The sequence below is a fragment of the Helianthus annuus genome, chromosome 9 (assembly GCF_002127325.2).
Source record: "Helianthus annuus cultivar XRQ/B chromosome 9, HanXRQr2.0-SUNRISE, whole genome shotgun sequence".
NCBI classification, from domain to species: Eukaryota; Viridiplantae; Streptophyta; class Magnoliopsida; order Asterales; family Asteraceae; genus Helianthus; species Helianthus annuus.
In genome coordinates, this window is record NC_035441.2 from 138,913,444 (window position 1) to 138,924,005 (window position 10,562).

At 39.3% G+C, this 10,562-nt stretch overlaps 1 protein-coding gene across 1 annotated transcript; it reads right to left on the reverse strand.

The window, feature by feature from the left end:
- Positions 1-727: 727 nt before the first annotated feature.
- Positions 728-1,819, reverse strand: LOC110907081. Its single transcript, XM_022152114.1, has one exon. The coding sequence runs from the start codon at positions 1,817-1,819 to the stop codon at positions 728-730; it is 1,092 nt and encodes a 363-aa protein (XP_022007806.1).
- Between the last annotated feature and the right edge of the window lie 8,743 nt (positions 1,820-10,562).

A 10,562-nucleotide genomic window follows, 5' to 3' on the forward strand; every position in this document is an offset into this window, starting at 1 on the left:
CTAGTGCTTCATCAGCTAGACATTTCTTCAGATTGCAGATGTGGAATACATTATGAGTACCACTGAGCTCTTCTGGTAAGTTTAACTTATAAGCCACTGATCCTACACATTCGATGATCTCGAATGGTCCTATATACCTTGGGCTTAACTTACCTTTCTTACCAAATCGCATCACCCTTTTCCAGGGCGATACTTTGAGCAAAACTTTATCGCCAACCTCAAACTTGAGAGGTTTTCGCCTTTTGTCAACATAGCTCTTCTGCCTATCCCGGGCAGCTTTTAGGCGGTCGTGAATCTGGACAATCTTGTCCGTTGTCTCAAAGACTATGTCGGGACCTGATAATTGAGTGTCTCCCACTTCTGCCCAACAGATGGGCGTTCTGCACTTCCTACCATATAGTGCCTCAAAAGGTGCAGCCTGAATGCTGGTATGGTAGCTATTGTTGTAGGAGAACTCGACCAAAGGTAGGTGCTTATCCCCAGTGGCGAAGCTTGAAAAAAATGTTCGGGGGGGCGGAAGGTACCGGACCTAAAAAAAATTCTATGTTTGGGTCGGATGTCGGTGATTCGATTCGGGTCGGATCGGGTCAAATATTAATATCAAATAAAATACGTTCTCAAACATTAAAACATAAACATTGTTTAACAAACAATTGAACAAAGACACGAAAACATTAAAAAGAAGAGGAAGGTGGGTACCCGGTGGCCGGTTCTCCTGGATGAAGAATTATAGTTCTGCGCGTCTTCCTTTAAGATTTTTGAATTCGTCAATTATGGACTCCGAATCAAAGCTCTCAGCAATCTCCTTTTCTATGTAAATCACCATACTGTTTGCTAGATACTGATCTGACATCTTATTGCGAAGTCGAGTCTTAAATATTTTCATCGTTGAAAATCCTCTTTCCGTTGTTGCAGTCGAAACTGGAAGCGTCAAGATTAGCCGACACACTTTTTCAACCAATTTGTACGTGTTATTTTTCTGACATTGCACAAGAGTTTTGCAAAAATCAGAAAGAGTTGATACCTCACTTAGCTTGGGATTATTTTTTCTTTCAACTTGAAAATTATCCAATTGACCATGTAATAGATTCCTTTCTTTCTCTGTAAAATCGTTAGGATAATACTTCTCAACAAGAAGAACAATCTGATCAATATTAATCTTTTTTGAACTTAAAGACGCACTAAGAGATAACAACTCTGTCGCTTGCTCATTGAATCTACTATTCAGCTCATGTAGTTGTTTGTCCAATGTCTCTGTAAACAAATCTACCCGGTAATAATGTTCAAATGTAACATGAAGATCTTTTTTACGAGGCCGATACCGAGTAGAAGTATATGGAGAACTCATATCAGGCATATCTATGTCATGCCTTTCACAAAAAAACTGAACCTTTTCAAGTAAAGAATCCCATCCAGTGTTTCTAAAATTAGTTAGACTAACCTTTGTTGCAGAAACTAACTCCATTGCATTAAGGATGTCTTGGGATTTCTTTTGTAATGCTTGACTAAGTGTTTCCGTTTTACTCATTACTTCTTTCATCAAGTGAAGAACAAGCACAAATTCAAATGATTGCAAGTAACTGTAAGCTATATTAGCATCTCCACGTTGAGAACCAGTAGCATGAGACGTGTCTTCAATTATTCCCTTGAGAACAGCACGGGTGACATCAAACATGTTAACCAAACTACAAATAGATTTAAAATGAGGACCCCAACGTGCATCACCAGCCCTTCGTAATGTCCCAACCTGATTTTGTCCTTTTCCCGATTTGATTTCACCCAATTCTAATAACTTTTTAATCTCATCTGCCTTCGCCATTTGTAACTCATCATGACGCTTACTTGAAGCACACACCACATTAATTATGAAAACTAAGTTTGAGAAGAATTGGTGTACTGGAGTCACATCCCTTGAGACACAAACCAAGGCAAGTTGTAACCTGTGAGCAAAAAAGAAAAATATAATTTAATAACCATAAGAGTATTTTAGTAAATCTTTGCAACATCATCATTATAATAGGCTAAAAGTTTTAGCAATTCACGAAAGTTACCTTGATTCTTAGAAGTGGAAGATTCATCATGTCCTCGTAAGGCACAAGCTTGGTATGTCAACCAATGAACTACATCAATTGTGGTTTTTAATCTTAACCGGTTCTTCCTAATTGTCTCTTCACTTTGCGTTTCTATGAAAGTTTCAAGGTGTGCTTTCTTATTCAACAAGTTCGTATATAATAGAAAAGCTTTTTTATGAGTTGAAGATTGAATGTGCTTCAACAATGGACATTTATCCCCATCATTAGCTTTTTTTCCAATTGTCAAATCCTTCAGTAGTAAACGCACTATGACCGTGGCTCTCATTCGGTTTATCGCTATATAAATAACAAAGGAAACAATAAGCCTTGTGTTTCGTTGGAGAATACTCTAACCAATTAGGGAACATGTCAAACCAAGCATATCTAAATCTACGAAGATTGTTCTTTGGACCTCTCGGCTTATACCATTCAAGCTTTATTTGATACACTCCTAATGACATATAAGCTAGTCTTACTTGCTCCCTTATATTAACCGGATATTTCCACATTTCAAGTCGCTTAGCGGGATCTCTTTCTAGACTACTAACATCCACTTCATTAATGTTAATCGGATTTTGAGGAATGTTTTGATTCGCTTCATTAACCGGTTCATTATTCGGTTCATTAACCGTTTCATTATTCGCTTCATTAACCGGTTCATTATTCGCTTCATTAACCGGTTCAATATTCGCTTCATTAACCGGTTCGCTTGTTGAAGCTTTTTGCCGTTTAATCTCATTGTTTCCATCAACTTGTTCTTCACTCTTTCTTTTAAAAAAAGAAGTTATGATTTTGTTTTTCCCCATAGCGTAATCTAACAAGAAACAAGTCAACAACACAAGTTAAATCCCTAATTTATTTCAACAAGTTATAGCCTGTTAGTCTGTTACAGCCTAATTAACCATCAACAAGGCATTTTCTTTTTCTAATATCTAGCATGGTTACAGCCTAATTTCACCCCTAAATCCCTAATTTCAACAAGTTTATGGCAAAAAATCGGTCCAATTTCATCCCTAATTTAAACCTAAATCACATAAATTAAGCCCTAATTTAAACCTAAAGATAAAAAAAACACATACCTCGTCTCCTCGAAGTCGATTAGTCGAACAAAGAAGACAGCCCACAGCCGCACCTGCGTTTTTTTCTTCTGTTCTCCTCGAGTCCTCGTCTCCACTCTCTAGTTAGCAGCAAGCAAAAGCAGTTTTTTTTTTTTTTTTTTTTTTTTTTTTTTGTGACCGGTTAGCAGCAGCAACAGGTTTAAGTGTTTAACTAATGGGCTATTCAAGTTATAATGGGTTTTCTTTGGGCTTTTAATTAATGGGCTAAGTTATGACTTATAATGGTTTTTTTTGGGTTTTTTTGACCGGTTAGCAGCAAGTCAGCAACAGGTTTTACTAATGCCTAATGGGCTATATAAATATTTTTTTATAAAACAGGAGGGGTCGAAAACGTATATACCAAAAAAAAAAATTAAACCGGGGGGTCCAAAAAAATATATACCTAACTTTTTTTTAAACCGGGGGGGTGAATACATTATAAACCTAAAAATTTCTATACGAAAAATAGATACGTAACACTACTTCGTAAAAAGTTCGGGGGGTCGGGCGCCCTCCCCGGCCCCTCATATCCTGCGCCACTGCTTATCCCAGCTACCTCCTAAATCAATCGCACATGCACGAAGCATGTCTTCCAGAGTTTGTATGGTACGCTCACTCTGCCCATCCGTCTGAGGATGGTAAGCCGTACTGAATTTTAAGCGCGTACCCAAAGACTGTTGGAAACTTTTCCTAAAGTGTGACGTGTACTTGGTATCTCTATCAGAGATAATGGCCACAGGTACTCCATGCAGAGACACAATCTTATCAACATACAATTGGGCTAACATGTCAGAGCTGTAAGTTTCCTTAATGGGTAGGAAATGTGCTGACTTAGTCAGTCTATCAACTATAACCCATATAGTATCATTCCCTTTCTTTGTCTTTGGCAATTTGGTGATGAAATCCATCGTCACCATTTCCCATTTCCAAGTGGGAATCTCTGACTGTTGTAGCAAACCTGACGGCTTTTGATGCTCAGCCTTGACTTGAGCACACGTCAGACATTTAGCTACATAAGCAGCTATAGACTTCTTCAAGCCTATCCACCAATAGTTTGCCTTCAAATCCTGGTACATCTTATCAGCTCCAGGATGAACGGAATATTTGGAACTGTGGGCTTCCTGAAGGATAACATCCCGAAGTCCTCCATAGACAGGAACCTATATTCGTCCATTTAACCTTAAAATTCCGTCTTTACCATAGGATAACTGTTCTTCAGTTACTCCTAACTTTTCCTCAGGATAATTAGCTTCTAGCACAGCTTCCTTCTGTGCAGCTAACAACCTTTCATTCAAGCTATTCTTGATTTCAATGCTCTTGGCATTGATCCTTATCGGCTTTCCTCTTTCTTTTCTGCTCAAGGCATCTGCGACTACATTAGCCTTGCCTGGATGGTATCTTATTTCACAGTCATAATCGTTCAGAGTTTCCATCCAGCGTCGCTGCCTCATGTTTAAATCCTTCTGATTGAACAAGTGTTGAAGGCTTTTGTGATCAGAATAGATCACGCACTTAGTTCCATACAGATAATGCCTCCAAAGCTTAAGGGCGAATACAAGGGCACCCAACTCCAAGTCATGGGTGGTGTAATTTTTCTCGTGCACCTTTAGCTGTCGTGAAGCATAGGCAATGACCTTGCCTTTCTGCATTAACACACAACCCATCCCGGTGTGTGATGCATCACAGTTGTGACACCTGTGTCACCACGACCATCAAACAAATACCAAGCCGATGAAATATTGTATTTCATACTTGGTATCTTGTATAAATATGTGTATCTTTTGCACATATCAATTCTTGTTCAATTTCAAACTCTACAACGCTTTCTGGAGAATTATACGCAAACTGGTGCGTAAACGTACTCAGTTTAATGAGAAAAATACTCCGGAACATCAACATATGCTTAACATACCTTAAATAGCCTTTACCTAACTTAGAAATAAGTTTTGAAGGCTTCGGTATGGCAAAAACAAGTTAATTCGCTTACAGGGACTAAACTTGACAAACTGCGAAAGTATGCCAATTTGAACTGTAACGAACATTCCGGAACATGTCCATAAGTTAAACATACCATAAATATCCTTTACATAGCTTAGAAATAGGCTTTGAGGGGTTTGGTATGCTAAAACAAACTTTTGGATCATTCAGGGGCTAAAAGTGTCAAAAAGTGCACAAGTTTGCACTTTCGCGCATAACTTACGTTCTGAAAACATCCGGACATCCAAAAATTTATGTAAGCATCCTAGTATTATGCCTTAGTGTTTGGCATGAGAAAAATCCATTCGTCGCGCAAATTGGATCGTCTTTCGCGCTTATGCGCATTCCATCGTAATTAACCGAACATCGCGACCGTACGGCCAAACGAACCGACATCCGACATATTTTTGAGCACATTTTCAGTTCCCTATACATTAGCATCATTTTAGAGCTTTGAAATGAGGTTAACGGGGCTTAAACGTGCCAAAAACGCATCAAATACCAAGTTTTGGTGCTGCAGGGACCAAAACTATAAATCTGCCAAACTAGGGGCTTACGGACCGTAAGCCAAAGCCCATACGGTCCGTAAGGGGTCCCCAGTACAGCAAAACCCACATTTAATGCTGATTGGCTCTTCAAATGGCGAAAGGTCCAAATGCCTTTTCACCCAATCAAAGGCCAAGGGCCATATTCAGTGAACCTAACAATTTGACACATGTACGCACAAGATCATGGCACGTTATTCGAGAAACGATCCTAACGGTTTCACTTTTCCTATAAATACCCCCCCCATTTTGCTCAAAACCCACACAATCTGATCTTAAGGCTCTAAGTTGGAACCATTGTTTCATACCTGAGCTATTTTGATCTAGATTAGCATTCGGGGACCCTCCGTAAGTATTCTTTCGTTCTTTTATTCGCTTTTTCGAGTCCGAAAGTCAACGTTTTGTTGACTTTCTGCATTGACCAGCTTATGGTCGATGTGAAGTTCATGGAACTTCATAACGTGAGCGTGATCACGATGGTTATAGTCTGTAGTGACTATACCTACTGATCACCACATTATCTAGGCTCAGTGACGAGTCGTAGTTTCGGCCAAAATGTGCATTCTTGCATATTTTGTAACCAAACTACTCGTGAGCATCAAAGCCGTTTGTTTTGATGCCAAACCTGTTTTCTAAACTTAGTTAAGCATGTTCTAACATGCTTAGCTCGTCACTTTTAGTTTAGTGCTTATATAGGGTCGTAAGGTAAGCGATCTAAACCATCGCTTATACTTTCGAACCCGACCTATTTGGTCGATCTTTAGGATCCGACCAAACACATTAGGTGACCATAGCTATAACCTTCCGAGGTTATACCTTGTGGTCACGATGTTAGGCGTTCCAGACGCGTTCTACGCGAATGACGCGTGAGGTAGCATAAGCTACCTAAACGGGTCGTGATGGGTCGCAAGCACTTAGGTTAAGTTTCATTTTAGTATTTAGGCTTTGTTAAACCATATTACACGAGTCTCCATACTCGTTTGGTTTACGAACCCGCATACTATCCGTTCCTCCGATTTTAGGTCCGGTATATTAACATAGCTACCTATTAGGTGTCGTTTGATATTCGGTGATCTAGCATCTTTTGGTTATTATACAAGAACTCCAAAGCAATCTCAGGTGAGTACATTGAACCCCTCTTTTACTGTTTTCCAAACTGTTTTGGGGTGAAACATATGTGCCTACTTGTTACTTTCATGCTTTCACATCATATACTTGCTATGTTCGATAGTACATATATAGTACATGATTTCCATTATGCTTTGCTATGTATGTTGACTGAGCATGCTAGCACATTGATTTCATAAACACTTTTGTTGCATATGTTTACTCAGCATATGGACACATTGATTTACATTACATTTCTACTGCGTATGTTTACTTAAGCATACTTAGTACATCACTTTACAATACATTACATGCTATGTATGCCCATTGTGTGCGTACTTAGTACATTGTTTCACATTGCATTTCTGTTGCATATGCTCAACCAGCATATGAACACATTATACTACATTTTGAACCGTTGTACTCTACAATACATTTCATGCTACGTACGCCCATTATGTGCATACGTAGTACCTTGTTTCACATTGCATTTCTGTTGCATATGCTCATCCAGCATATGAACACCTTATACTACATTTTGAACCGTTGTACTCTACAATACATTTCATGCTACGTACGCCCATTGTGTGCATACGTAGTACATTGTTTCACATTGCATTTCTGTTGCATATGCTCATCCAGCATATGAACACATTATACTACATTTTGGACCGTTGTAACCATTTGACTATGTGAACCGTCTTAACCCTTCGATTATCTGAACCGCTTGTAACCATTGAACCGTGTAAACCCGTTGTATCCATTGACATGATTTACAGTTGACAATAGACATTTGACTATACATAAACATTTCATCTTGATGGTTTGGTTTGAGTAAGTGATTAAGTAACGAGGCGTGTGTAATATGATACAAGCATGGTGGATACGCCGCTGGTACTTCCTATATATAAGTGTTTGTATGGTATTACATATCATAGCGTTATCTGAATCATTTCAATTTAAGACATATGACATTTTATACAAACAACACACTTTTCACGAGACATTGTTTTACAAACGACTTATCTTATACAAACTCATTTTTACATGGTTATCCGTTTAACCATACAGTGTTCTCTTATTTATACATAATATTTGATCTTACCGTTTTTCAAACGTTTTACAAGATAAAGCAAAATACGAGGTTTATGACTAAACATTTTCTCAAACATAAGTCATGAATTCCGTTTTCACAAAACCAATGTATCTCACAGGCATTTTTATGCTAACGTACCTATTTTCACATGTGTTTTCAGGAGATGATGCATAGGACTTATCAAGACATACTTAGGCGGACCTGTGCCTTAGTGACTTAAAACGAGACAAGAACTAGTTCATTTATGTTATGTGTTCTTTGGTTCTTGTTTTAAAGCAATGTAAACTTTCATGTTTGATTAATAAAACGAAACTTCATTTACCATGGATTTGAAACAATTGATTCTGTTACAACACTCCCCGACGTTTCCGCCACGTTTTGTATGTTCCACGTGGTCGGGGTGTGACAGAAAAGATGGTATCAGAGCCAATGGTTATAGGGAATTAGGTTATTAGTAATGCTTTGACCTAGTCTATAACCTTCCTAGGACCCTAACGCGAGTTCACTTGCGTTTAGTCATAAAACAATACCGTCACCTATCCTTAGGCGACGACCACAACAAGAACATAAATTTCAAAACCGCTTTGAAAACCAATCATCTGTTCTAGGATGATTGATTACTAGGTTTTGAACCCTCTGTTATAAGGTTTTGAACCCCTTTGAATTTTCAAAACTCCCGTCAAAGTTTTGGGTCCTAAATAGGGTGAACACGTGCGAACTGGAAGGGTGAATGCCTGTACCCTAGGTTTTCTGTCTAAGGTTAGAGTGTTCGTACAAATCCACATAATCGGACCAGTCACTCTTACCTGGGAACTCTTGGGGTGAGTGTCCACTTATAGGCGAGCATGTCTTCGCGATACACTATGAGGATCTATTTGCTTTGATTCAGCCTTGGTGTTGTTTGTTTGCTTCATGATTCAAACAAATGACCATCAACCCTGATTATGGTCGGTGATTGTAACATCCTATTCTTACCCAATACCATTTTATTTGTTTCCTTTCATGTTTTCCTGTTTTAGAATGCCTCCTCGACGCGAACACCAGATAGCAACTGCCGAACTGGCAGAAATTATTGCGCAGCAGATGGCTGCTCAATTCCCAAATCTCTTTGCTCAATGGAACCAAGCCAACAACAACAATGGTACATGCAATTTCAAGAACTTTAACTCGGCTAAACCACTCAAGTTTAGTGGTTCTGAGGGAGCAACTGGGCTTCTCCAATGGTTCGAGAGCATCGAGAATACCTTTCGCCACGTGCAGTGTCCGGAAAATCGCAAGGTCGAGTTTTCTTCGAGTGTGTTTCAGAAGAGGGCTCTTACATGGTGGAACGGGGTAATGAGAGACCGTGGTGCAGATGTTGCTCTAGCACAAATATGGGCTGAACTGAGAGCTCTTATGATGAGAGAGTTTTGTCCTCGTCATGAACAACGAGCGTTGGAGAAGGAGTTTGATGATTTGAAACAAGATAGTGGCGAACACAGGGCATATACTGATAGGTTTGAGGAGTTGAGTCTACTTTGCCCGACTATGGTCGCCCCACTCGACAAGGCTATCGAAAGGTACATCGACGACCTGCCTGACTCGGTACAAGACATTGTCACTGGTAGCAACCCTACCACACTCCGTCAAGCCATTGAGCTATCTGCAACCTTGACTGAATCGCAGATCAGAAAGCATAAACTTTTTCGAAAGGGTGACAAGAAACCAATCGAGGAATCAAAGACCATGGATGAACAGGATGGATCCCCTAAGAAGTCAAAGAAGCGAAAGGCTTCTCAGAACTTCGCCATGGTTACTCACAATGATCAAGCCGTCCCTAACCAACCAGCTCAACCCCCTGCTAGGAAGCCATACAATGGAACTTCACCCTTGTGCAACAAATGTAACCTTCATCATCATGCTAGGGTAAAGTGCCGCGAATGCCAAATTTGTGGACTTAAAGGTCACACAGCAAAGGTTTGCCGAGTTGCAATTGCACCCAATCAAGCTGACAACAATCCTGCTCAAGCTCGCTTTCCACCAGGTTCTTGCTACAATTGTGGCGAGATGGGTCATTTCCGAAGAAATTGCCCAAAGCTTGCTAATGCAAATCCAGCACAGTGATGAGCACCTGACTGACTAGAAGACAACATCGTTTAGAAATAATCGCGTCTTATGTATTATTTTCTTTTGTTGTCAAGATCCAAGAAACAGTTGTTATCGTTGTTTATAAATAAATCTTTTATTTACATTGCAATGTATTTCTGTGGTTGCATGTATAAACGACATATCCCTTACAATACCGACAATCAAGGAACCGTATTCCTTGAAGAACAAACTACCCCCAAAATTCTCCCATTCTATAATCGCTTGCGTCTTCCACGAAATTCCTAAGTACCCGTTTATTCTAAGGAAACGAAGTACAAGGCGCAGGTTACAACACAAGACGAATACCCAAAGTACCACTATAAGTCCTTAATAGGGTGCCTAAGGGTTTCCCGTAAGTCTTTAATTGTTGTATACCTTCATTCGAATGTGGTGATTCCTTGTAATCAAAAAATCGAATTTTGGGAGATCTTTCTATCTTCTCAGATAGATTCCAGTGAACATTGAGACCCGTCGATTTGGTTTCCATATCCGTATTCAATCAATAACAAGTTAATAACAAATTATAATCAAGTTAAACAAT

Excerpts from the sequence above, each read along its gene's own strand:
- LOC110907081 (XM_022152114.1), bottom strand. The coding sequence starts at position 1,819 with ATGGCGAAGGCAGATGAGATTAAAAAGTTATTAGAATTGGGTGAAATC.